This window comes from Scyliorhinus canicula, chromosome 5 (genome assembly GCF_902713615.1).
Source record: "Scyliorhinus canicula chromosome 5, sScyCan1.1, whole genome shotgun sequence".
In the NCBI taxonomy this organism is placed as follows: domain Eukaryota; kingdom Metazoa; phylum Chordata; class Chondrichthyes; order Carcharhiniformes; family Scyliorhinidae; genus Scyliorhinus; species Scyliorhinus canicula.
This window is the reverse complement of record NC_052150.1, coordinates 127,624,363-127,652,328: the sequence shown is the minus strand read 5'-3', so window position 1 is coordinate 127,652,328 and position 27,966 is coordinate 127,624,363. Positions and strand designations below refer to the sequence as shown.

General features: G+C 52.7%; 1 protein-coding gene across 1 annotated transcript; it reads left to right on the top strand.

Moving 5' to 3' along the window:
- Positions 1-168: 168 nt before the first annotated feature.
- On the top strand, positions 169-27,921 carry atpsckmt (fATP synthase c subunit lysine N-methyltransferase). The gene is made up of 4 exons (XM_038797607.1): positions 169-656; positions 25,689-25,826; positions 25,928-25,978; positions 27,455-27,921. The coding sequence occupies exons 1-4, from the start codon at positions 411-413 to the stop codon at positions 27,629-27,631; spliced, it is 612 nt and encodes a 203-aa protein (XP_038653535.1). The 5' UTR covers positions 169-410; the 3' UTR covers positions 27,632-27,921.
- Positions 27,922-27,966: the final 45 nt, after the last annotated feature.

Here is a 27,966-nt window from a genome sequence, read left to right as displayed (position 1 = left end):
AGAGAGGTTGTTTGGGGGGGGGGGGGGTGTGTGGTGAGGGTAGTCAAATGGTAGGTGGTTGGTTGGGGGCGGATGGTCAGTTGTGAGGCTTTCCAGGTGTTAGTCCAGGTTTTAATCTGTCTCAAATTTCCTGGATAACATCCCAGAGTGTCCCGGGTAGCGAGCGAATTGCCCAACTGAGGTTGAAATTCGCAGACAGCCTGTGGCTCAGGGCTCGGGCACAGTTCCCTCAAATCCGGGTCCACCTGCCATGGTTATTCTGACAGGAGGATATTATTTTGAGAGGGGAAACATTCACCGTGACTTGGTGAGAGCGGCGGTTCCCATAGTTACCGCCGGCTGTGACCGCCCGGACCGAATTGTCCGTGACACCTTCTCGGTCCAATGCTGCTGCCCGGCCGTTGCTCTCAATGTCGGATCTGGTCCCCGGCACCAGGCCAGGCTCCAGGCCGCGCTGGGGCCTGCTCCTCCTGGGCGCTACTGGCGGAGCCGGGCTCGCTCTGTGCGTGGCAGCCGCACCATTTGTGGCCCCGGCCCTGAGGCGGGTTTGTCTCCCCTTCGTTCCGGCCAGCGAGGCCCAGGTGGAGACGGTGCTGCAGCTGCTGAGAGGACGGCGGGGAGCGCTGGTGGATATCGGCAGCGGGGATGGCAGGATCGTGAGTGACCCGGAGAGAGAGAGAAAAAAATGGTCAGGGAATGAGGAGAGAGCGAATTCAAGAGAGAGAGAGGGGAAAGAGAGCGGGAGAATGCATCAGAAAGTGAAGAGAGTGGGAAAGGGAAGGAGGGAGGCTAGAGAGGGAAAGAGGGGAGTACACCTGAAGAAGGAGCTGTGCTCCAAGAGCTCGTGATTACAAACAAACCTGTTGGACTTTAATTGAACCTGATGTTGTAAGACTTCTTACTGTGCTCACCCAACTCAGACATCTCCACATCAATGTAAGAAAGAGTAGAGGAAGAGGGAGGCGAGGCGGGAGAGTGGGTGGGGGTGGGAGAGTGTGGGGGGGGGGATGGGAGAGTGTGGGGGGGGGGGGATGGGAGTGGGGGGGGGGGGGGATGGGAGTGGGGGGGGGGGGGATGGGAGTGTGGGGGGGGGGGATGGGAGTGTGGGGGGGGGGGATGGGAGTGTGGGGGGGGGGATGGGAGTGTGGGGGGGGGGATGGGAGTGTGGGGGGGGGGGATGGGAGTGTGGGGGGGGGGGATGGGAGTGTGGGGGGGGGGGATGGGAGTGTGGGGGGGGGGATGGGAGTGTGGGGGGGGGATGGGAGTGTGGGGGGGGATGGGAGTGTGGGGGGGGGGGTGGGAGTGTGGGGGGGGATGGGAGTGTGGGGGATGGGAGTGTGGGGGGGGGATGGGAGTGGGGGGGGATGGGAGTGTGGGGGGGGGGGGATGGGAGTGTGGGGGGGGGGATGGGATGTGTGGGGGGGGGGATGGGATGTGTGTGGGGGGGGATGGGATGTGTGGGGGATGGGATGTGTGGGGGGGGGGATGGGAGTGTGGGGGGGGGGGGGGATGGGAGTGGGGGGGGGGTGGGAGTGTGGGGGGGGGGATGGGAGTGTGGGGGGGGGATGGGAGTGTGGGGGGGGGATGGGAGTGTGGGGGATGGGAGTGTGGGGGATGGGAGTGTGGGGGATGGAGGTGGGGGATGGGAGTGTGGGGATGGAGTGGGGGGATGGGAGTGTGGGGGATGGAGTGTGGGGGATTGGAGTGTGGGGGATGGGAGTGTGGGGGGGGGGGATGGGAGTGGGGGGGGGGATGGGAGTGTGGGGGGGGATGGGAGTGTGGGGGGGGGATGGGAGTGTGGGGGGGGGATGGGAGTGTGGGGGGGGGGATGGGAGTGTGGGGGGGGGATGGGAGAGGGGGGGATGGGACGAGGGGGGGATGGGAGAGGGGGGGGATGGGAGAGGGGGGGCCGCGGCGGGGATGGGAGAGGGGGGGCCGCGGCGGGGATGGGAGAGGGGGGGGCGGCGGGGATGGGAGAGGGGGGGGGGCGGGCGGGGATGGGAGAGGGGGGCGGGGCGGGGATGGGAGAGGGGGGCGGGGCGGGGATGGGAGAGGGGGGGCCGCGGCGGGGATGGGAGAGGGGGGGGGCGGCGGGGATGGGAGAGGGGGGGGGCGGCGGGGATGGGAGAGGGGGGGCGGGGCGGGGATGGGAGAGGGGGGCGGGGCGGGGATGGGAGAGGGGGGCGGGGGGCGGGGATGGGAGAGGGGGACGGGGCGGGGGATGGGAGAGGGGGGCGGCGGGGATGGGAGAGGGGGGGGGCGGGGATGGGAGAGGGGGGCGGGCGGGGATGGGAGAGGGGGGGCGGCGGGGTGGGAGAGGGGGGGGGCGGGGAGGGGAGGGGGGGGGGCGGGGGATGGGAGGGGGGGGCGGGGGATGGGAGAGGGGGGGGGGGATGGGAGGAGGGGGGGGGGGCGGGGATGGGAGAGGGGGGGGGGGGGATGGGAGGGGAGGGGAGGGGGGGGGCGGGGATGGGGGGGGGGGCGGGGATGGGAGAGGGGGGGGGATGGGAGGGGGGGGGGGGGGGGGGCGGGAGGGGAGGGGGGGCGGGGATGGGGAGGGGGGGGGCGGGGATGGGAGAGGGGGGGGGGGATGGGGGAGAGGGGGGGGCGGGGAGGGGGCGGGATGGGAGAGGGGGGGGAGGGCGGGGGGGATGGGAGGGGGGGAGGGGGGGATGGGAGGGGGCGGGGGGGGGGGGGGCGGGGAGGGGGAGGGCGGGGCGGGGAGGGGGGGGGCGGGGAGGGGGGGGCGGGGCGGGGAGGGGGGGGGCGGGGAGGGGGGGGCGGGGAGGGGAGGGGGGGGGCGGGGGAGGGGAGGGGGGGGCGGGGAGGGGGGGGGCGGGGGGGGGGGGAGGGGAGGGGGGGGCGGGGAGGGGGGGCGGGGGGAGGGGGGCGGGGGGAGGGGGGCGGGGAGGGGGGGGGCGGGGAGGGGGGGGGGGCGGGGGGGCGGGGAGGGGGGGGGGGGGGAGGGGGGGGCGGGGAGGGGGGCGGGGGGGGGAGGGGGGGGGGGGGGCGGGAGGGGGGGGCGGGGAGGGAGGGGGGGGGGGCCGGGGGGGGGGGCGGGGAGGGGAGGGGGGAGGGGGGAGGGGGGGAGGGGATGGGAGAGTGGTGGAGGGGGCGGGGATGGGAGAGTGGTGGGGGGGGCGGGGATGGGAGAGTGGTGGGGGGGGCGGGGGATGGGAGAGTGGTGGGGGGGGCGGGGATGGGAGAGTGGTGGGGGGGGGGCGGGGATGGAGAGTGGTGGGGGGGGCGGGGATGGGAGAGTGGTGGGGGGGGCGGGGCTGGGAGAGTGGTGGGGGGGGCGGGGATGGGAGAGTGGTGGGGGGGGCGGGGATGGGAGAGTGGTGGGGGGGGGGCGGGGATGGGAGAGTGGTGGGGGGGGCGGGGATGGGGGAGTGGTGGGGGGGGCGGGGATGGGAGAGTGGTGGGGGGGCGGGGATGGGAGAGTGGTGGGGGGGGCGGGATGGGAGAGTGGTGGGGGAGGGCGGGGATGGGAGAGTGGTGGGGGTGGGCGGGGATGGGAGAGTGGTTGGGGGGGGCGGGGATGGGAGAGTGGTGGGGGGGGCGGGGATGGGCGAGTGGGTGGGGGGGCGGGGATGGGAGAGTGTGGTGGGGGGGCGGGGATGGGAGAGTGGTGGGGGGGGGCGGGGATGGGGGGAAGTGGTGGGGGGGGCGGGGATGGGGGAGTGGTGGGGGGGGCGGGGGGATGGGGGAGTGGGTGGGGGGGCGGGGATGGGGGAGTGGTGGGGGGGCGGGATGGGGGAGTGGTGGGGGGGCGGGGATGGGGAGAGTGGTGGGGGGGCGGGGATGGGAGAGTGGTGGGGGGGCGGGGATGGGGAGAGTGGTGGGGGGGCGGGGATGGGAGAGTGGTGGGGGGGGCGGGGATGGGAGAGTGGTGGGGGGGCGGGGATGGGAGAGTGGTGGGGGTGCGGGGATGGGAGAGTGGTGGGGGGGAGGGGATGGGAGAGTGGTGGGGGGCGGGGATGGGAGAGTGGTGGGGGGGCGGGGATGGGAGAGTGGTGGGGGGGCGGGGATGGGAGAGTGGTGGGGGGGCGGGGATGGGAGAGGGTGGGGGGGCGGGGATGGGAGAGTGTGGGGGGGCGGGGATGGGAGAGTGGTGGGGGGGCGGGATGGGAGAGTGGTGGGGGGGGCGGGGATGGGGAGAGTGGTGGGGGGGCGGGGATGGGAGAGTGGTGGGGGGCGGGGATGGGAGAGTGGTGGGGGGGCGGGGATGGGAGAGTGGTGGGGGGGGCGGGGATGGGAGAGTGGTGGGGGGGCGGGGATGGGAGAGTGGTGGGGGGCGCGGGGATGGGAGAGTGGTGGGGGGGCGGGGATGGGAGAGTGGTGGGGGGCGGGGATGGAGAGTGGTGGGGGGGCGGGGATGGGAGAGTGGTGGGGGGGCGGGGATGGGAGGTGGTGGGGGGGGCGGGGATGGGAGAGTGGTGGGGGGCGGGGGAGGAGAGTGGGGGGTGGGGGGGGCGGGGGATGGGAGAGGGGTGGGGGGGCGGGGGATGGAGAGGGGTGGGGGGGCGGGGGATGGGCGAGGTGGTGGGGGGGCGGGGATGGAGAGGGGTGGGGGGGCGGGATGGGAGAGTGGTGGGGGGGGCGGGGATGGGAGAGTTGTGGGGGGGGCGGGGATGGGGAGTGGTGGGGGTGCGGGATGGGAGAGTGAGTGGGGGGGACGGGGGATGGGAGAGTGGTGGGGGGCGGGGATGGGAGAGTGGTGGGGGGGCGGGGATGGGAGAGTGGTGGGGGGGCGGGGATGGGAGAGTGGTGGGGGTGGGGGGGGGCGGGGATGGGAGAGGGGTGGGGGGGCGGGGATGGGAGAGGGGTGGGGGGGCGGGGATGGGAGAGGGGTGGGGGGGCGGGGATGGGAGAGGGGTGGGGGGGCGGGGATGGGAGAGGGGTGGGGGTGGGGGGGGCAGGGATGGGAGGGGGTGGGGGGGCGGGGATGGGAGAGGGGTGGGGGGGGCGGGGATGGGAGAGGGGTGGGGGGGGCGGGGGATGGGAGAGGGGTGGGGGGGGCGGAGATGGGAGAGGGGTGGGGGTGGGGGGAGAGGGGTGGGGGTGGGAGGGGCGGAGATGGGAGAGGGGGGGGGGTGGGGGGAGGGGTGGGGGAGAGGGGTGGGGGTGGGCGGGGATGAGAGAGGGGTGGGGGAGGCGGGAGAGGGGTGGAGGGAGGGGAGGTGGGAGAGTGGGTGGGGGGGATGGGAGAGTGGTGGGGGGAGGGGAGGCTGGGGTGGGGAGGCGGGAGAGGGGTGGGGGGGGGCGGGGATGGGAGAGGGGTGGGGGTGGGGGAGGCGGGGAGAGTGGTGGGGGGAGGGGAGGCGGGAGAGTGGGTGGGGGGATGGGAGAGTGGTGGGGGGGAGGGGAGGCGGGAGAGTGGTGGGGGGAGGGGAGGCGGGAGAGTGGTGGGGGGAGGGGAGACGGGAGAGTGGTGGGGGGAGGGGAGGCGGGAGAGTGGTGGGGGAAGGGAGGCGGGAGAGTGGTGGGGGAGGGGAGGCGGGAGAGTGGTGGGGGAGGGGAGCGGGAGCGTGGTGGGGGGAGGGAAGGTGGGAGAGTGGTGGGGGGAGGGGAGGCGGGAGAGTGGTGGGGAGGGGAGGCGGGAGAGGTGGTGGGGGGGGAGGGGAGACGGGAGAGTGGTGGGGGGAGGGGAGGCGGGGAGTGTGGTGGTGGGGGGAGGGGAGGCGGGAGAGTGGTGGGGGGAGGGGAGGCGGGAGAGAGTGGGTGGGGGGATGGGAGAGTGGTGGGGGAGGGGAGGCGGGAGAGTGGTGGGGGGAGGGGAGGCGGGAGAGTGGTGGGGGGAGGGGAGGCGGGGAGAGTGGTGGGGGGGAGGGGAGGCGGGAGACTGGTGGGGGGAGGGAGGCGGGGAGAGTGGTGGGGGAGGGGAGGCGGGAGAGTGGTGGGGGAGGGGAGGGGAGGCGGAGAGAGTGGTGGGGGGAGGGGAGGCGGGAGTGTGGTGGTGGGGGGAGGGGAGGCGGGGAGAGTGGTGGGGGAGGGGAGGCGGGGAGAGTGGTGGGGGAGGGGAGGGGGAGGGAGAGTGGGTGGGGGGATGGGAGAGTGGTGGGGGGGGGGAGGCGGGAGAGTGGTGGGGGTGAGGGGAGACGGGGAGAGTGGTGGGGGGGAGGGGAGGCGGGAGAGTGGTGGGGGGGAGGGGAGGCGGGGAGAGTGGTGGGGGGAGGGGAGGCGGGAGAGTGGTGGGGGGGAGGGGAGGCGGGAGAGTGGTGGGGGGGGGGGGGCGGGGAGAGTGGTGGGGGGAGGGGAGGCGGGAGAGTGGTGGGGGCGGGGAGGCGGGAGGGGAGAGTGGTGGGGGGAGGGGAGACGGGAGAGTGGTGGAGGGGAGGCGGGAAAGTGGTGGAGGGAGGGGAGGCGGGAGAGTGGTGGGGGGGTGGGGAGGCGGGAGAGTGGTGGGGGAGGGAGGTGGGATTGAGTGGTGGGGGAGGGGAGGCGGGATAGTGTGGTGGGGAGGGGAGGCGGGGAGAGAGTGGTGGGGGGGAGGGAGGCGGGGAGAGTGGTGGGGGGGAGGGGAGGCGGGAGAGTGGTGGGGGGAGGGGAGGCGGGAGAGTGGTGGGGGAGGGGAGGCGGGAGAGTGGTGGGGGGAGGGGAGGCGGGAGAGTGGGTGGGGGGATGGGAGAGTGGTGGGGGGGAGGGGAGGCAGGAGAGTGGTGGGGGGGGGAGGGGAGGCGGGAGAGTGGTGGGGGGGAGGGGAGGCGGGAAAGTGGTGGGGGGACGGGAGGCGGGAGAGTGGTGGGGGGGTGGGGAGGCGGGGAGAGTGGTGGGCGGAGGGGGGGCGGGATTGAGTGGTGGGGGAGGGGAGGCGGGAGTGTGGTGGGGGAGGGGAGGCGGGAGAGTGGTGGGGGGGAGGGGAGGCGGGAGAGTGGTGGGGGGGAGGGGAGGCGGGAAAGTGGTGGGGGGACGGGAGGCGGGAGAGTGGTGGGGGGGTGGGGAGGCGGGAGAGTGGTGGGCGGAGGGGAGGCGGGAGAGTGGGGGGGAGGGGATGCGGGAGAGTGGGGGGAGAGGAGGCGGGAGAGTGGTGGGTGGGAGAGGAGGCGGGAGAGTGGTGGGGGGGAGAGGAGGCGGGAGAGTGGTTTGGGGGAGGGGAGGCGGGAGAGTGGTGGGGGGAGGGAGAGTGGTAGGGGGGAGGGAGAGTGGTGGGGGGAGGGGAGGCGGGAGAGTGGTGGGGGGAGGGGAGAGTCGGTGGGAGGAAGGCGAGTGAGGGTTGAGGGAGGGGTGGAGGGAGAGTGGGACGGATGGCGGGAGAGTTGGAGGGGAGGCAAGAGAGTGGGAGGGAGGGGAGAGTGGGTGGGAGGGGGAGAGTTGCAGGGAGGAAAGGCGGTAGAGTGGGAGGGAATTGAGACGGGTGGGAGGGCAGCGAGAGAGGGAGGGGAGGGAGTAGAGTGGGAGGCAGGGAGGGGAGGCGGGAGAGTGAATGGGGGAGGCGGGGGAGTGTGGGGGGGGATGGCAGGAGAGTGGGACGGATGGCGGGAGAGTGGGAGGGGAGGCAGGAGAGTGGGAGAGGAGGCAGGAGAGTGGGTGGGGGGGGAGTGTGGGTGGGAGGGGAGGGGGAGGTAGGAGAGTGGGAGGGAAGGCGGATGGGTGGGAGGGGGAGAGTTGCAGGGAGGAAAGGCGGTAGAGTGGGAGGGAGTTGAGACGGGAGGGAGGGCAGCGAGAGAGGGAGGGGAGGGGGTAGAGTGGGAGGCAGGGAGGGGAGGCGGGAGAGTGAATGGGGAGGCGGGTGAGTGTGGGGGGGAGGCGGGAGAGTGGGTGGGTGAGGGGGGAGAGTCGGTGGGAGGAAGGCGAGTGAGGGTTGAGGGAGGGGTGGCGGGAGAGTGGGACGGATGGCGGGGAGAGTGGGAGGGGAGGCAGGAGAGTGGGAGAGGAGGCAGGAGAGTGGGTGGGGGGGTGTGTGGGTGGGAGGGGAGGGGGGAGGTAGGAGAGTGGGAGAGGAGGCGGATGAGTGGGAGGGGGAGAGTTGCAGGGAGGGAAGGCGGTAGAGTGGGAGAGAGTTCAGACGGGAGGGAGGGCAACGAGAGAGGGAGGGGAGGGGGTAGAGTGGGAGGCAGGGAGGGGAGGCGGGAGAGTGTGGGGGGGAGAGTGGATGGGAGGGAGGGGAAAGTGGATGGGAAGGAGGCGAATGATGGGAGGGAAGTGGGTGGGAGGGGTGGCGTGAGAGTGGGAGGTGGGAGAGTGGGAGGTGGGAGGGGGAGAGTAGGAGGGGGAGAGTGGAGAGTGGGTGGGAGGGGGTAGAGTGGGAGGCAGGGAGGGGAAGCGGGAGTGGGTGAGGGGAGGAGGGAGGGGAGAGTGGGTGGGAGCGAGGGAGGTAAGAGTTGGTGCGAGGGAAGGGGAGTGGGAGGGAGGGGAGAGAGGTGAGGTGGGTGGGAGGGAGGGGAGGCAGAAAAGTGGGTTTGTGGGAGGGTGGAGAGAGTGAGAGTGGGAGGGGGTGAGGGGAGGTGGGAGAAGAGGTGGGAATATGGGTGGATGTAAGGAGTGAGGGGAGTCGAGAGAGGGTGGATGGGATGGATGGAAGGCGGGTGGGTGTGAGGGAGAAGGGAGGGAGGGGAGGGGGAGAGGGGGGGGTGGGAACGGAGAGTGGGGGGGTGGGAACGGAGAGTGGGGGGATGGGCAGGGAGAGTGGGGGAGGTGTGGGAGGGGAGAGTGGAGGAGGTGTGGGAGGGGAGAGTGGAGGAGGTGTGGGAGGTGAGAGTGGCGGAGGTGTGGGAGGGGAGAGTGGCGGAGGTGTGGGAGGGGAGAGTGGAGGAGGTGTGGGAGGGGAGAGTGGAGGAGGTGTGGGAGGGGAGAGTGGAGGAGGTGTGGGAGGGGAGAGTGGAGGAGGTGTGGGAGGGGAGAGTGGAGGAGGTGTGGGAGGGGAGAGTGGAGGAGGTGTGGGAGGGGAGAGTGGCGGAGGTGTGGGAGGGGAGAGTGGCGGAGGTGTGGGAGGGGAGAGTGGAGGAGGTGTGGGAGGGGAGAGTGGAGGAGGTGTGGGAGGGGAGAGTGGAGGAGGTGTGGGAGGGGAGAGTGGTGGAGGTGTGGGAGGGGAGAGTGGAGGAGGTGTGGGAGGGGAGAGTGGAGGAGGTGTGGGAGGGGAGAGTGGAGGAGGCGTGGGAGGGCAGAGTGGGGTTGGGGGAGGCGTGGGAGGGGAGAGTGGGGGGTGTGGGAGGGGAGAGTGGGGGGGTGTGTGGGAGGGGAGAGTGTGGGTGTGTGGGAGGGGAGAGTGTGGGTGTGTGGGAGGGGAGAGTGGGGGAGTGTGGGAGGGGAGAGTGGAGGAGGTGTGGGAGGGGAGAGTGGAGGAGGCGTGGGAGGGCAGAGTGGGGTTGGGGGAGGCGTGGGAGGGGAGAGTGTGTGGTGTGGGAGGGGAGAGTGTGTGTGTGGGAGGGGAGAGTGTGTGGTGTGTGGGAGGGGAGAGTGTGTGTGTGTGGGAGGGGAGAGTGTGTGTGTGTGGGAGGGGAGAGTGTGTGTGTGTGGGAGGGGAGAGGGGGGTGTGGGAGGGGAGAGTGGGGGGGTGTGGGAGGGGAGAGTGGGGGGGGGTGGGAGGGGAGAGTGTGGGTGTGGGAGGGGAGAGTGGGGGGGGTGTGGGAGGGGAGAGTGGGGTGGGTGTGGGAGGGGAGAGTGGGGGGGTGGGAGAGGAGAGTGGGGGGGGGGGGTGGGAGGGGAGAATGGGTGGGTGGGAGGCAGTGGCGTGCAGAGGTCTGGTGATGCCCGGGGCAAATCTTGATTGTATGCCCCAAAGACTCAAGTATAAGGCCTAATATACTGAGAAATATTATGAGAAAGGAAAACATTTTGAATATATAAACACAGATGAAACATGAAATAAACGCTTTATTCGATTTTAATATAAATCAATCAAATTTATTAAGTTCTTTTCCCCAAATGATACCTCCTGTCACAAAACACCTGAACTACTTCACTTTTTACATCAGCTGTGAGAAATTCTTTTTCAATGCTTATTAAAGCCAGGTTGGTCAGTCGCTCCTGTGACATAGAAGACCTCAGATATGTTTTTATTAATTTCAGTTTTGAAAATGACCTTTCACAGCTTGCGACTGAAAATGCAATTGTAAGCAGTAATCTGTATGAAACACACAGCGTCGGAAAGACATCCCTCCCATACTGCAGTAAAGACTCCAGAGCATCTTTAGGATCAGGGGGAACTCTATTCCCTCCAGCTCGAAGGAGCATCACAAAATCAATAATTTTGTCATATAACTGAATTGCAACCACATCATTGTCATAATAATTTGCAAAGTCTGAACATTCCTTTTTTAATTTCTCTCTTTCTTGTTCATCTTCAATCACTCCTGAATTCAAGTTCAGAAGAAAAGAAAATCGGTCACTGAGTCTTTGAAGACGGACACTGCGGTCTTCAATTTCAGTTTTTAATCTGTTCACAATCTCTACCATTACTCTATTCATTTCTTCTTGTGCCGTCAGTCCACTATCTCTTGCTGACTCTCCAGGCATTATTCTTCTTCTCCTTGTTCGTGCAATTGGTATTCCCCAATTTTCACAATATTCATTGGCTAAATCTATTGCATTGTGGATAATTTCGTCATTCTTCAAATTCAAGATATGAATAAGTCCTCTCAGATCACAAGAAGCTTCATGGAACCCCATTTTCGGATCCTGCAAACGTTTTGAGACTTTATCCACTGATGATAAAACTGAGTACTGAAAATTTAATAAAGCTATAAATGGGAACTGTTGAATAGAGTTCAGTAGCGATCCTGCATCAGATTTAGTTTCCCTTGAAAATTCTCCTTCCAGCAGGTGTTGAAGGCTTGCAATAACGTTGTCACACTCTTCGTGGATTACTTGCACAGCATCATGGCTGGAACTCCATCTTGTGTCACACTGTCTTTTCACAGTCCGAGTGACAAATGATTTTAACACTTCCCAACGAGAAGTAGATGAAGAAAAAAAAGTAGAGTTTTTCTAGAATGCCAAAAAATGTAACAACAACAGGTTGCACCTCACTTGCATGGACACAGGACAAATTGAGGCTGTGGTTCTCGCAGTTCACAAACACAGCTTTTGGGTTAACTTCAAGAATTTTTTGTTGAACACCTCCTCTCACTCCAGCCATAACTGCTGCGTTATCATATGCTTGACCACGACAGTCATTCATGGAAATTTTGTCTTCTTCCAATTTTTCCTGAATTTTATTTACCAGGCTGACTGCATCTTTCTTGTTGACTTGAAAAAAATCCCAGAAATGTCTCCTTTATTTCTACTTTTCTGTTTTCATCAATATGAACGTAACGCAGAATTTCAGAAACCTGATCTTCATGGGCAATATCTGGAGTTGAATCCAGCATTATGCTAAAATATTTTGCGTCCTTAATTTCGGAAATTATATTTTTCTTGACAGTTTCACCAAGAAGATTGATTATTTCGTTTTGAATTCTGTTTGACAAGTAGGTGACACTTTTTGGTTTCTCTTTCCCTCTCTGCAAGTGTTTTGCTAAGATGTCATCATATTTGGCCAAAAATCTGATTGTTGCTAGAAAGTTTCCTGTATTTTCACTGACTCTCCCCTGGCTCTGATAACCCAGATATTCCTTCTCCTCGATGTCCACGATAGGCCAGATTCTGTTTTGCCAGAAAGGATATAACCTCGACAATCCGTTCAGTTATAGCTTTCCATCTTTTCTTTTCAGCAGACATTTGCTGTTGAAGTTCAGCATCTATCGTAGTTGAATGATGGAGTCGAACTACAAGGTTCAGGTATTCCCTCATGTGAGCTCTATGAGAAGGGCTTTTCTCATGGTCAGGTATTGTTGGATTTAATTTTCTCCAAGTGGAGAAACCGTCTTCCTTTCCAAAGTTTGACACAGACGACAAATGCTCCTTTGAAAACAAAAAGCAAACAAAACAGTAGCATGCTTTCCGATATGGAGAGTATAACAACCATTTTCTCTCCACAATTTCTCCGTTTGTGGAAACTTTATCAAACCACTGTTTGGAAAATGATCTCCCATCCTTCTCAGCAAATGGACCACTTTTGTTCTGATATCTTTCAGGGCCATGTTGTAATATTGTCATCTTCAAATGATCTGGAATCGGTTTCTTCAAACAGCCAAAATCGCTTCTTTGCAAAAATATGCAAATATCTTCTTTATTTTCTTCACATGGATCAGCATCCTGACAACGAGACTGAGGAGAGAGAGTATTATGTTCTGACCGAGCTGAATCCGTATCAGAAAAATCCTTCTCTGCACCCACATCATCTTTTACTTCTCCAGGTTCTCCTACTTCTTCTTTACTTCTTTTTATCCATGCATCTAATGCCCCTCTTTGATGGGACTCTTCTTCGACTCTGGCCCTCTTTTTTTTCCTGTTCTGTGCTCCACTCGGTTGTACACGAAATACTCGTAACATTTCATTTTCTATCTCAAAAACCGTAAGACGCATGAGAAAATGGGAAGAAAATGGTAAACAATCGGTCAGTTGCAGACGGATAAACCATATTTCATTTCTTTGTTCCTTCGTATCAAATTATTTCACACTGATTCTCCACTGATAATTTTGTGCAATTTATATCATAGACTTGCAAATTAGTGGTATCTGTATTCGAATATTAGCATGTTAAGGAATAAATGTCTCCTATTCCGAGATTAAATGCCATAGCAGTCCTCTGATCATCCAGGCTTCACTCTTACTACATCCCACGTAAATATTTCATTAAATAGCGCCAAAAAACCTATTAAAAACCGTAGTTGCACCTGTTCTAGAGCTATTCACTGACCTGAGTAGGTAAAAGAACTAATCTAGATGCACAAAAAGCTGAAGAAAAGACGAGTTATGACTCGAGGAAACGCAGGAACGAACAGCCACGTCTGTTTGTTGCTTTTGATGGTTGCACCACGTACATCATCCGCATGCGTGTGGGGGGATGGGGAAAAGGACCATTTTCTCTAGACAGAAAGGGTACACCATGTTAAAGGAATAAAGGGCTAACGACTGCCTCTGCAGTGTGGTGAGCCTCCAAAAATTGATTTATCACCGCTGAAATTTTAAAATTACTATCTTATTTCCTTCTCTGGGGCAGCACGGTGGCCTAGTGGTTAGCACAACCGCCTCACGGAACTGAGGTCCCAGGTTCGATCCCGGCTCTGGGTCAATGTCCGTGTGGAGTTTGCACATTCTCCCTGTGTCTGCGTTGGTTTCGCCCCCACAACACAAAAAATGTGCAGAGTAGGTGGATTGGCCACGCTAAATTGCCCCTTAATTGAAAAAAATAATTGGGTAATCTAAATTTAAAAAAAAAAATTAAAAAAGAAAAAAAATTAAAAAAAAAAAAAAAAAATTTTTTTTTTCCTTCTCTGATTGAATGCCCCCATCCAATGGATGCCCGGGGCCAATGCACCGTCGGCCCCCCCCTCTGCACGCCACTGGTGGGAGGGGAGGAGGCGGGTGGGGAATGGTGGGAGGGAGGGGGGAGGGGTGGGGAAGGGGAGAGAGGGAAAGTGAAAGGAGGTGGGAGGGAGGGGAGGCGGGATAGATGGGGTGAGGGAGAGAGTGGGGGTAAGGGAGAGAGTGGGGGTAAGGGAGAGAGTGGGGGTAAGGGAGAGAGTGGGGGGTGAGGGAGGGGGAGAGAGAGTGGAGAGTTGGGGAGGGAGTGGGTGAGTGGGGGGGAGAGTGGGGGGTGGCAAGTGGGAGGGGAAGTGGGATTGGGTTGAGGGGATGAGTGGCAGTGTCGGGGGGGGAAAGGGATGTGTGGGAGAGTTGGGGGGAAGGGAGAAGTGAGAAAGCGGGAAGGAGGGTAGATAAGCGGGAGGGAGGGGAGGAGCCTGGTGGGCGAGTGGGAGGGTGGCGCATTGGGGGAGGTGCGTGGGAGGGGGAGGAGGGTGCGTTCAGGGGGAGGAGGGTGGGGGAGGTGGGAAAAGGAGGGAGGGAGAGAGAGAGGGGAGGAGGGCGAATGAGGGAGGAGGATGAGTGAAGGGAAGGGGAGACGAGTGAGTGTGGCAGGCAGGTGAGGCAGGAGGATGTGAGTGGGAAGGGTGATGGGGAAGTGGTGGGAGAAGGGGGAGGGGGCGGCGAGGGCCGGGATGGTGTAGTGTGGGTGGGGGTCGGCAAGGTGAGCTGTTGGGTGAGGGGGAATGAATGGAGGGGAGGGTGGAGAAAGAGGGAGGGGAGCGTGGAAAGCGTCACAGTGCAAGAACTTGAGTGGGGCTGGACAGAGAAAGAAAAGAGAGAGAGAGAGGGGAATGGGATTCAGAGAAAAAGGGGAGGGGGACTAGTTGGGGGCAGGGAGTGAGTAAGTGAGCGAGGAGGAGGAACAAGGGGGATAGGAAGGAGAGAGATGGAGGGAGAGTGTGGGAATGAGAGAGAGAGAAAGAAAAATTGCGGTAGAGAGGAAGCTGCAAAGCTCCCTCAATACGATAGGGAAGTTGAATAGAAATTTCTGGACATAAACACCCCGTTTGTCTATAGACTTAAGTTTTTGATGTTATCCGTAGCCAGGCCTGAATTCAAGAAAGATGATGGGAAACAGTGGTTACAATTATAGAAGAAGCTGTAAAGGATCTAGTTTGATGTTCAGAGTCCTCTTGTCCTATTTCCATGAAAGAATAGCCTCAGAATTGAACCCATATTGTGCATGATTTTTGTTTTTTCCCCTTTTTAAAAATAAATTATTAGGAAGCAAAATTAAATCATCTGTCCACATACCCATCATACTTTGTCATTTATAACCCTAGTTATGTTATTTTTGCAATATGATACTGCTGCCTTTGTTTTGAATTCAACCTGGTGCATTGTGGAATGAATTTGGAGATGAGGAGTATTGAACAACTGCACACAGATACATTTAACTGGCTGTAGGCCATCAATCTCTCCTGATGTTTCATTGCTACCCTGAATGGGTGAATTCAAAATTAAATTAAATTGTATTAAATTCAGTTAAATATTGAGAAGACTGGAGCTATTTCATTTCATTATTGTTTTTGGTACACAATCTAAACCCTGTTTCCTAACTACCGATTCTATTTCTCTCCCTGGCAACAGTCTGAGATTCAGCCAGTCTGTTCACAACCTTGAGGTGTTACATTCACATAACTAAGACTGTTAATTTCACCTGACTTCATCCCTCTTAGTTCATCTGCTGCTCATAGCTTCATTCATGCCGTTGTTAACTCTGGGCTCGTCTACACCAATGCACCCTTGACTGGCCTCCCACATTCTCCCGTCCATAAACCTGAGGTCATCCAAAGCTCTGCTGCCTATGTCTTCACTTGCAATAAGTCCCATTCCCCGATTTCCCCCTCCTGTGCTCGTTGACCTACCTTATTTTCATTGTCAAGCAACATCTTGATTTTAAAATTATTGTTCTTGTTTTTAAATTCCTCCATTGCCTTGCCCCTCCCTATCTACTCCAGCCTCCAAGGTAGCTGCACTTCTGGCCTCTTGGGCATTCCCAATTACAATTGCTCTGCCGTTGGGGGCCATGTCTTCAGTTGCCTTAGTTCTAAATTCTGGAATACCCTCCCTCTGTCTCTCGCCCCTCCACCTTATTTTTTCCCTTTAAACGCTCACTCGGTGGCCAAAAATTTGGCCATCTGACCTAATGTCTCATTTTGTGGCTCGATGTCTAACTTTGTTTCATAACGGTCCTGTGAAGTACCTTGAGATGTTTCATTGTGTTGAAGGTGCTATATGAATATAAGTAGTTATAGAATTATCTTTGCTCGGTACACTGCGACATGCATATATCTACAGCATTGTTTTTAGAGGCAGTGTTGTAATGTAAATGGGATATCAGGGAGTCTTTGTAAGCAGTTGTAAAGTGACTATTGAGTCAGTAGAAGGGCCCCATGTGCAGAAATGATTAACTACACCTCTCAGTAGTGTACCTGTCAAGTATGGGATTAACATCAGCATGAGAGAGCTGTCTGCATTAAACCAAAAAAGAAATCCAATTGATTGATAAGGTCTTGAGGGAAGAAATGGAATACCCATGTCCTACAGAATAAAATTAGCATGATGACTCTCCCAGGAGCAGTGAGCTTGGACACTTCCTGACCTCCCTTCTCAGATGTAGCTGTAGCTACAAACCCCTCCCACACCAGCAAGCTAAAAAAAAATAAGGTTAAAAGCAAGTTGGAGGGGAAATGTGCGAAATTCTTCTTGCCTAATTTTAGCAAAGAATTGATGCAATGTTAGAGCATGGAAACAAACTAAATGTTAAACAGTATGCAGTTCAAAATCATAGCCAAAGAAATTTATGCAAATTATGTGTACATTTCACAATAAAGCCTGCAAAACAAATTGTACATCAATCTAATTAGTCACCAGAAGTATATTTGGGGTCTGGTGTCCCCAAAAAACCCACAAATTTTCTTTGAATCCAATTATGATTTTAATATGATCATGTATGATTTGGCCAGAGTGGACTGGGAGCAGACACTTTTAGGTAAATTTGTGACAGAACAGTGTCACAAAGGAAATAGGGAGAGCACATGGCCTGCATATTTCAATAAAGAAAAAGGGTGGGATCAATAAATCCAGTGAAACCTGGATATCGAGGGATACACAACATTGGATAAAGAGAAAAAGGACGAGCACTCAGAGCCTGCGCAGACCAGCTGGCGAGTGTATTCGCAGATATCTTCAACGCCTCACTCCTCCGCTCTGAGGTCCCCACCTCCTTCAAGAAGGCCACCATAATACCAGTACCAAAGAAGAACAAGGTAGTCTGCCTCAACGACTACCGACCGGTGGCCCTAACGTCTGTTATCATGAAATGCTTCAAGTGGCTAGTCATGAGACGGATCAACTCCAGCCTCCCAAGCGGTCTCGATCCACTGCAGTTTGCCTATCAGCACAACCGGTCCACAGAAGATGCTATCTCCCTGGCCCTACAATCAACACTCGAACACCTTGACAACAAGGGCATCTGCGTAAGACTGCTGTTCATAGACTACAACTCTGTCTTCAACACCATTATCCCGACAAGACTAATAACCCCTTGAGGGGACTTGACCCCTCCCTGTGCAGCTGGATCATTGAATTCCTCAACAGACTGCAATCTATCAGGATAGGCAACAGCACCTCCTCCACGATAGTCCTCAACACCGGGGCCCCACAAGGATGTGTGCTCAGTCCTCTACTGTACTCCCCCATACACACATGACTGTGTAGCAAGATTTAACTCCAACTCAATCAATAAGATACGACTGTGGTGGGCCGTATCTCAAACAACAACGAATCAGACTACAGAAGGGAGATAAATCACTTGGTTGCATGGTGTACCGAAAACAACCTCTCTCTAAATGTCGGAAAGACCAAGGAACTGATCATCGACTTCAGGAAGCGTAGCACGACACACACTCCTGTCTGATTCAATGGTTCCGAAGTGGAGATGGTCGATAGCTTTAAGTTCCTGGGGGTCACCATCACCAGCAGTCTGTCCTGGTCCACTCACATTGATGCAACAGTCAAGAAAGCCCAACAACGTCTCAACTTTCTACGGAAGCTAAAGAAATTCAGCATGTCTGCATCGACTCGGTACACGTGACAATAAACAAATCCAATCCAATCCAACTCTCTCAAACTTCTACAGATGTGCTATAGAGAGCATCCTATCTGGCTGCATCACAGCCTGGTATGACAACTGCTCGGTCCAAGATCGCAAGATTCTGCAGAGTGTGGTGAACTCAGCCCAACGCATGACACAAGCTTGCTACCCTCATATTGATTCTGTATACACCTCCCGCTGCCTCAGGAAGGCAGACAGCATTATCAAAGACCCCTCCCACCCAGGCATTGCCTTCTTCCAGACCCTTCCATCAGGCAGAAGGTACAGAAGTCTGAAGACCCGCACATCCAGACATAGGAACAGCTTCATCCCCACAGCTACAAGACTCCTCAACGACTCCCACTCGGACTGATCTGTACCCTGTAAGAACACTATTCACGATGCCCTATGCTGCTCTTGCTCATGTATTTGCTTTGTTTGGCTCCTTGTTCTGCACTGCAACCTATCACTGTTTGTCGATGTACCCATTTGTCAATGTACTCTGTTGATTATTCTTTTTGTCTACTATGTACGTATTGTGTGCGTTCCTTCAGCTGCAGAAAAATACTTTTTACTGTACTTCGGTACATGTGACAATAAATCAGATCAAAATCAAATCAAAGGGAGGCTTATGGCAGATATCAAGGACTCAAACTGCAGAAGCCCTAGAGGTGCATAGAATGTGCAAGAGGGAATTTAAAAAGGAAACTAGGAAAGCAAAAAGAGGACAAGAAAAGATACTGGCAGGTAAAATAAAGGAAACTCCTAAGTTGTTTTACAAGTACATTAAGGGTAAAAGGATACCTAGGGAAAACGTGGGGCCCATTAAGGGCCACAGTGGTAATGTGTGTGTGGAGCCGGAGGACATAGGTAAGATTCTAAATTAATACTTTGTGTTGGTGTTCACCAGTGAAGGGATAATGTGGGTATATAAATCAAGAAGAAAGACTAAATTGAAGAAATTAACATAGACAGAGAGGAGGTTTGAGTGGTCTGGCCAAAAGTTGAAAAATCGCCAGGCAGGATGCAATGTATACCAGGCTGTTGAGCAAGGCAATGGAAGAAATAGTAGGGGTGCTGGGAATAATTTTCAATTCCTCTCTGGCCACAGGAGAGGTTCCGGAGGACTGGAGAATAGCCAATGTGTTACCATTATTCAAGAAGGGAGGAAGAGATACACAAGGAAATATAAGCCAGTCGGTCTAACCACAGTGGTGGGGAAACTATTGGAAGCAATTCTGAGAGACAGAATTGATCAGCATTTGGAGAGGCAGGGATTAATCAGGAACAACCAGCGTGGTTTTATTAAGGGGAAGTCATGTCTGACCAACATGATGAATTTTTTGAAGAGGTGACCAGGTGTGTAGATAAGGGCAATGCACTTGACATACTCTTCTTGGACTTCAGCAAGACTTTTGATAAGGTCCCATTTAGGAGACTGATATTAAAGGGAAGAGCCGATGGGATCCAAGGAAATTTGGCTCATTGGATCCAGAATTGACTGAGTGGTAGGAAGCAGAGGGTAATGGTCACGGCATGTTTTTCTGACTGGAAGCCTGTGTCCAGTGGGGTCCCACAGGGATCAGCGCTGGGGTCCTTCCTGTATGTGTTATATATAAATGATTTAGACTAGAAGGTAAGTTTGCAGGTGATAGGAAAATTGGTGGGGTGATAAATAGTGAGGAGGATAGCCTTGGGTCAGAGTTTTTCAAACTGTGGGCCCCGACTCACGGGCAGGTGTTGGGAGGGTCGTGGAGCGATCGGTTGCGGTGTTCCTGATAGCAGGAGAAGCGGTCAATGGCTGTGACAGGCTTTTAAATTGAGAATGCTGGCCACGATCGGCTTGAAAATCAAAGATGCAGTCTTCAGCCAGAAGTGGCGGCAGATAGCAGGTCACGCTCCTGGCATGTACACTGATATACGTTCGTGCTTCTGACGCAAAATCACAGAGAAAAGATTCCTCCATTTCTAGCTGCGAGCAAGCAAGGCAACAGGAGTGACAGACTGAAGATAGACCGTTTTCAACAAAGAAAAACTGAAATTGGGAACAAAGCAGTATAAATATTATTATTTTTTGCAGTATGGCTTTGCTAATTGTGAAAATGCAAATTGGCGTGCAAAGCCGATGTGTGTTATATGCAGGGAAGTACTGGCAAATGAGAGTTTAAAACGCTCAAAACATCAAAGACATTTGAAGACTATGCATGGCGGGTTTGAGGACAATTTGGGTTTTTTTCACGGATGTACAAGAACTTAAATGATTATAATAATATTTATTATTGTCACAAGTAGGCTTACATTAACATTGCAATGAAGTTACTGTGAAAAACAGCGAGTCGCCACACTATGGCGCCTGTTCGGGTACACAGACCAAGCCAGGAATTGAACCTGAGACCCAGCGCTGTGACGCAACAGTGCTAACCACTGTGATAGTCCTTAGTAGAAATGTAACATTAAATGACAAAGCAAATTAGATCGTGAGGACCATGCAGGCTCCCCTGCTGCATTAAAGGTAAGCAAAAATGGTTGGTCGCAAAGGCAGGTAGGCATGGGTTGCGAAGGTTGGCCGGTTGGCAAAAGTGGATCCCGGGAAAAAAAGTTTGAAAAATACTGCCTTTGATTACAAGAAACAGAAAATACGAGCATGTGGAGGCCATTCAGCCCTTTGAGCTTGCTCTGCCATTCATTATGATCATGACTGATCATCCAATTCAATAGCCGAATTCCGCTTTCCCCCCGTATCTTTTGATTCCCTTTGCCCTAAGTGCTATATCTAATTGCATCTTGAAAACAATGTTTTGGCCTTGACTACTTCCTGTAGTAAAGAGTTCCACAGGCTCATCACTCACTGGGTGAAGAAATTTCTCCTCACCTCTACCCTAAATGGTTTGCTCCGTATCCTCAGATTGTGACCTCTGGTCCTGGACACACCCACATTGGGAACTTCCTGCATCTACCCAGTCTAGTCCTGTTAGAATTTTATAGGTTTCTCTGAGATCCCCCCTCATTTTTCTGAACTCCCAACAAATATAATCCTAACCAATTCAATCTCTCCTCCTACATCAGTCCTGTCATCCCAAGAATCAGTCTGGTAAACCTTCTCTGCACTCCCTCTAGAGCAAGAACATCCTCTTTCAGATAAGGAGCCATTATGGCCTCACCAAGACCCTGTATAATTTCAGCAAGATGTCCCTGCTCCTGTACTCAAATCCTCTCGCAATGAAGGCCAGCATACCATTTACCTTTACCGACTGCTGTACCTGCATGCTTACCTTCAGTGACTGGTGTACGAGGACACTTGGGTCTCGTACATTCCCTTCCTCTAATTTATGATCGTTCAGATAATAGTCTGCCGCCTTGTTTTTGCAACCAAAGTGGATAACCTTGCATTCATCCAAATTATACTGCATTTGCCATTCATTTGCCCACTCACTCAACTTGTCCAAACCACACTGAAGGATCTCTGTATCCTCACCCAATTCAACTTGGTGTCATCTGCAAATTTGGAGATCTTACATTTTGTTCCCTCATCTAAATCATTAATATATATTAGATCATCGAATTTCATAGAATCTACAGTGCAGAAGGAGGCCATTCACCAATCGAGTCTGCACCGGCTCTTGGAAAGAGCGCCCTATCCAAGGTCAACACCTCCACCCTATCCCCATAACCCAGTAACCCCACCCAACACTAAGGGCAATTTTGGACACTGGGCAATTTAGCATGGCCAATCCACCTAACCTGCACATCTTTGGACTGTGGGAGGAAACCTGAGCACCCGGAGGAAACCTACGCACACACGGGGAGGATGTGCAGACTCCGCACAGACAGTGACCCAAGCCGCAATCGAACCTGGGACCCTGGAGCCATGAAGCAATTGTGCTATCCACAATGCTACCGTGCTGCCCATTGTGAATAGCTGGGGCCCGAGCACCAATCCTTGCAGTACCCACTAGTCACTGCATACCAATTGAAAAAGACCGTTAATTCCTACTCTTTGTTTCCTGTTGTCAACCAGCTTTCTATTCATTTCAGTACACTTTTGCTAATCCTATGCGCTTTAATTTTATACGCTAATCTCCTATCCGGGACTTTGCCAAAAGCCTTCTGAAAGCCCAAATATACCACGTCTACTGGCTCTCCCTTGTCAACTCAACTGGTTACATACTTGAAGAATTCCAGTAGATTTGACAAGCATGATTTCCCCTTCATAAATCTATGTTGACTCTGTAACTTTTTAAAGTGCTCAGCTATTAAATCTTTGTTAATGGATCCTAGAATTTTCTCCACTACCAATGTCAGGTTCACGGGTCTACAATTCCATGTTTTCCCTCTACCTCCCCTTTTAAATAGTGGAGTTATATTATCTACCCTCCAATCTGCAGGAACTGATTCAGAGTCTGTAGAATCCTGGAAGATGACTATCAATGACAAGGCTGCATGGTAGCACAATGGTTAGCACTGTGGCTTAGCGCCAGTGTCCCAGGTTCGATTCCCGGCTTGGGTCACTGTCTGTGCGGAGTCTGCACGTTCTCCCTGTGTCTGCGTGGGTTTCCTCCGGGTGCTCTGGTTTCTTCCCACAAGTCCCAAAAGACGTGCTTGTTAGGTAATTTGGATATTCTGAATTCTCCCTCAGTGTACCCAAACAGGTGCTGGAATGTGGCGACTAGGGGCATTTCACAGTAACTTCATTGCACTGTTGATATAAGCTTACTTGTGACAATAAAGATTATTATTTAAAAATTGCATCCACTATTTGTAGAGCTACTTCCTTAAATACTCTGGGTTGTAGATTATCAGGCCCTGGGGTTACCAGCATTCAATCCCATCGATTTCCCCAACGCCATTTCTCTACTAATATTGATCTCCTTCAGTTCCTCTTTAAGGCTGCTCAGATGGACTGATCAGTGGCAAATGGAATTCAATCCAGATAAGAGTGAGGTGATGCACTTGGGCAGGACAAACAAAGCAAGGGAATACATGATAAATGGCTGGACCCTGGGAAGCACTGAGGATTAGAGGGACCTTGGTGTGCATGTACTCTGGTTACGTAAGGTAGCACGGCAGGTAGGTACAGTGGTTAAGAAGGCAGATGGTATACTTGCTTTTATTAGTCGAGGCATAGAGTTTAAGAATAGGGAGATTATGCTGGAACCGTATAACACGTTGGTCAGCCCAAAGCTAGAGTATTGTGTGCCGTTCTGGAATCCACATTATAGGAGGGATGTGATAGCACTGGAAAGGTTGCAGAGGAGATTTACCAGGATGTTGCCCTTTCTGGAGAGTTTTAGCTGTGAAGAGAAATTGGATAGACTGGGTTGTTTTCCTTGGAGCATGGGAGATTGAGGGAGGACATGATTGAGATGTATAAACTTATGAGGGGCATAGATACAATAAAGAGGAGAAACCTTTCCCCTTGATGGAGGGATCAATAGTTTTGATTTATTATCATGTGTACCAAGGTACAGTGAAAAGTATTGTTCTGCGGACTAGGGGACATAGATTTAAGGAAAGGGGCAGGAGGTTTCGAGGGGATGTGAGGATAATCCTTTTGACCCAGAGAGTGGTGGGAGTCTGGAACTCGCTGTCTGAAAGTGTAGTGGAGGCAGAGAACCTCATAACATTTAAAACATATTTAGAAATGCACTTGTGATGCCAAGGCATACAAGGCTATAGGCTAAGTGCTGGAAAATAGGATTGGAATACTAAGGTAGTTGTTTTGTTTACTGGCACAATGGGCCTTTTCTGTGCTGTAATCCTCTATGACTTAGTTCATATCAGATATTTAATTACTAATTATATTTTTAGAAACCAATATGACTAATTTCATTAGTCCATTTATCTGATTAGAAATTTTATAGAGATGTTATTCCTGCTGGTGGAATGTATAAGTAATGTTTTTCTGTGTGTTCTATGAACCTGGAATTTCCTTGATCCAATTTACTGATTTAACTCTATTGCTACCAATGGCAATTAAGCAAACATTTTCTACAGTTCTTATGGTGTACCAAAGAATGCAAAAATTATCATAAAACTGGCATAAATTGTGTGTTACTATTAGGGATCGGAGAAACCATATTGTGTATGCATCATCTTCCTTGATTAAATCTCTCTATCTTATATTGTGAAAATTAGTTTGAATCAGTCATTCACATTAAGCACTGCTGCACCTTTGAGAAAAATGCCATTGTGGAAGCTTTTCTACATAATGTTACCAATTCTAATGTCTAATAAAGCATTCAAAGATATACAAAATACAATACAGATCATTGAGTATTTATTCGTGGAGGTGGGAGCATATGTTGTGTCTAAAGTTTGGGCTCTGGCAAAGAACTGGCATATATGCAGAAAACCTGTGTACTCTGGTTTTAGTGTGGGGCAGTGCTGTATTAAAGAGCTTGAGTAATTTATGGTAGAAGAAACTTGAATGTGGCACAAATAATTGTGGAAATGCCTGTGTCATGAGGTTCTGACATAAATTACTTACATGCAAGATTCCTTGTTTTTAAAAAAAAAACTGATGCACTTGCACATGGTAGAAGTTATTAGGAAATTCCATATCATTAAATATGGTGGAAAATGATTATGTAGCAACCAATTAAGAAGAAAATAGAGTGAGTTCAGTAATTCATGTTGGCAAACAATATCCATCTTGTGCACAGGAAGATCTTACAAGCAACAAGATGAAAAGAATGAAGAAAACATTTGCATTTATATAATGTCTTTCATGTTTTCAGGATATCCCAAATTCCCACTACAATTGGAAGCTATCAGGAATATATGACTTTAAAATGGTGCTGAATTAATTATGTGCTTCATCTCTGCTTCAAATGAAAATACAACTTTGTCTTGATTTCTTGGGTGCAAATCCATGAGAGGTCAACTAATATTATGCTTGCTTGGTAGTACAGAGCTTGAATATTGCTGAAAAGAGAGCAGTGATGTTGAAACTATTCATCTTGCATTCATTAGGACAAATGAAGAATGTTAAATTTCAAATGTTACTTCCTCTGTGGGAACGTTGCGGCCAAAGGAGAAATCTGGGTTCCCCAAGCTCCTGGGTAATTCAAAAAAGTGCAAGGTTGGAACACCATTCCTTTAGATTGCAGAGAACTGATCCCTCTATATGAATGTTTGTTGCATCTGTTAAAAATAAATAAGCTACGTTACAAGATTGCCTGATTAGCTTAGTTGTGAGCGGAGCTATTAATAGTTTCAGGATTGTTCACCAAGTGTTACCCATTTCTGAATCACATTTAACTGTACAGTTTTTGGGTTTTTCAGTACTGATGTGATGCCAGGCATAAAGGCTGTGCGAATAGAGTCCTTTCAGTTCATAATAGAATACAAACCATCCTCAACCAGGCTAAAACAAAAATGTCTTCTGTTAGCTGTGATTCCATAATTAGGCAGCACTTGCTGATCAATCCTGAATGTGCTAATAGCTACACTGGTAACCAATTTAAGATTATTAGTTGAGTTTATAACGTGGCTCACTTATGCTCATTAGAAGCATGTATACATTCATGCACAGGAATATGTTCAAACCTTGCACCTTTATTGAATTATTTTGGAGCTTGGGGGAAATGAGCTTCTGTTGCTTTCTCCATGACCAATCAACACATCGGCCAATCAGCATCCTTTTCTCCTGTAGAATTGTTTTGATCATTTGAATTTTGGCATTTTTGTGTTGGTCCTGATGAGGGCAAGACGAAAAGTTTCAACAATGTTTCTTTTCAGCAGTAGTATTGCACTATATATTAGATTAGTTGATGCTACCCTGTCTGAAACATTTTTTAACCAAATGTGGTTTATAGCTGTAAAGTCCTAGATGTTATTCAAGAGATGATGGGTTTTCACTAGGTTTTGGGACAGTCTTATGAAGGTTGACATCTGTTTTTACTATTAGGAATATTACTGTTCTAAAAATAAAACATTTCAACGCTAATTGCATTAAAAATTATTGTTGGGAAGCTCTTGAAATTTTGGATTATCTTGTTTATGAAATCCACTGTATTAGTTACTGCTATGTGGAAATTGTAGGCTTATAGCGACATAGGTGTCCAACTTCTATTGTTGCCCTATCATATAAATTGCATGCTCATGTTAGTTGATCATTAGAAACCAATAGCCTGTTTATAAGGTTTTATGGTAATATGTCCTTTTGGCTTTATAGGTAATTGCAGCAGCAAAGCAAGGGTTTCGAGCTGTGGGTTATGAGCTGAATCCTTGGTTGGTTTGGTACTCTAGGTACAGAGCATGGCGAGAAGGAGTGCACCACAGTACTAGATTTTACGTTTCTGACTTGTGGAAGGTACATTCATTCTTGCATAGCTTGATGCAAAACTATTCTGATGTATTATTCAAATTCTGTTAATTTCAATGTGGGTAATTGTTTTTGTCCTATGCTTTTAGGTCAATTTCTCAGAATATAATAATGTTGTCATATTTGGAGTTCCTCAGATGGTGAGTCTGTTAATCAATTCCAAAAAACTTATTTGCAATACATACATGAGGGTGAATTTTGCTGAACCCATTTCTGGGATGGTACTGTGCTTGGTGGGGTTGTGCATTGGAGAACTGTGCAGAGAGCCACTTTCATTCACATTTTCCTGCTAGTCTCAATTATATTCATAACAAATTGATGTGGGTTAAAAAAAAATCATCTAATAAGTCGGCAGCTCTCCTTCTGAAACTTGGGATAATGACAGAAAGGAAGATTTTGCAATTTACCGAACCATTCATATCACCAGAATGTCCTATAATTCTTCACAGTAATTGAATCATCTTTGAATTGTGGTCACAATTATGCAGAGGAAACAGTCTGTGTTATAATAGACTTCTGGAATGCATATTGTTATTCACTCTGCCGCTTGGATTGTATTATTCCTTTAAACAAAAATTTAGTGCCCAATTAACTCTTTTCCAATTAAGGGGCAATTTAGCATGGCCAATCCACCTAACCTGCACATCTTTGGGTTGTGGGGGCGAAACTCGCGCAAGCACGAGGGGAATCTACAAACTCCACACGGACAGTGACCCAGAACCTGGGACCTCGGCGCCGTGAGACAGCCGTGCTAACCACTGCGCCATTGTGCTTGCCACTTGGATTGTGTACAGAAACAAAGAAGTGTTGGGAATTTTTTAAAAAATTGCAGCAAGGGTTACTTTAACCCTTGGCCATTCTGCAATAGTACCCATTATCTGGGTGCTTGTCCTGAAAGCTGCAGCTCACAGTTGAGGGTGGCTTGTATGCGGCTGTGCTTTTAGTTTTATTAATTTTCTTTCTTCCTGTCAGATAGCCTAGCCTGCACTTGGCATCTACTGATGGTTTGGCTGCCACCACTAGCTCACAATATAGCAGCATAATCCTGAATCGTACTACTCGATGCTATGTACGTTTATATTGTATGTGAATGACTTAAAGAAAATTAAGAATAGAATGGTGTATATGAGTTTCAGGCTTCATTTAATTTTAGTCAATTTCTATTATTTCTTGTCTCCAAGGTTAGTTCGAAACCTGTTTATTTTTATTTGAATTCTATCCCACATTTCCATCCCTCATTCCTTAAACCATGTTTCAGTGGAGTGTGTATGAGGAGGTAAAACAAAGAGAAGGAATCTCGTTTTCAATTAGCCTCAGGATTTATCAAATATGGAAATCCTGATCTTGGACTAATCATCATTGAGTGTTTTTTTTTAAGTATATGGATTAATATGTGGAGGGGGGGATCCTAAAAATTACTAAGAAATTGACATTAAAAGCATATCTCCTATCATATAGTAGGTTTTAGAAAAATACTTTTGTGTCTGTTAGATGTGAAATGTGAGTCAATTTTTTTGTTTTGACAGACAACATTGAATGAAGGGAATTTTTCTTTAATTTAGGAACAGTATCCAGTTTATATTGGAATATTCTGACTGCATTTTCTGCTGTTCCAGATGCAGTCCTTGGAGAGTAAACTTGAGAGTGAGCTGAAGGGCAATGCCAGAGTTGTAGCCTGCCGCTTTCCATTTCCCAGCTGGATTGCTGTTCATGAATCTGGAAAGGGAATCGATACCGCCTGGTTGTATGATGCAAAGTCATTTAAAACTGCAGCAAAATATGTCGCTGATTGAAACCATGGAAAGGACAAGGCATTTCAAATAGCTGCAGAGTGGCTACAAGTTTGTCTTTGAGAAATAAATAGTGGAACAACTGTGATAGGGGTGACCTAATCAGTTTGGAGTTGCAGCATTGTTTTTAAGCCAATCACTTTTTACAGGACAAGTAATGCAAACTCTGAACTTCTGTGCAGCTGAACAAATATTTCTAGTTTATCAGATACAATTAACATAAATGCAATTTTAAATTAACTGTCCAGATGTGATATTCAATACAATATAATAAATGTTACTAATTAAACCTTTATGTCTGTTTTATTGTGATGTTGAAGTGTACTCTCAAAACTATT

Excerpts from the sequence above, each read along its gene's own strand:
- atpsckmt (XM_038797607.1), top strand. The coding sequence starts at position 411 with ATGTCGGATCTGGTCCCCGGCACCAGGCCAGGCTCCAGGCCGCGCTGG. Across the intron at positions 657-25,688 it reads GCAGCGGGGATGGCAGGATC|GTAATTGCAGCAGCAAAGCA; the intron begins GTGAGTGACCCG and ends TTGGCTTTATAG. Across the intron at positions 25,827-25,927 it reads ACGTTTCTGACTTGTGGAAG|GTCAATTTCTCAGAATATAA; the intron begins GTACATTCATTC and ends CTATGCTTTTAG.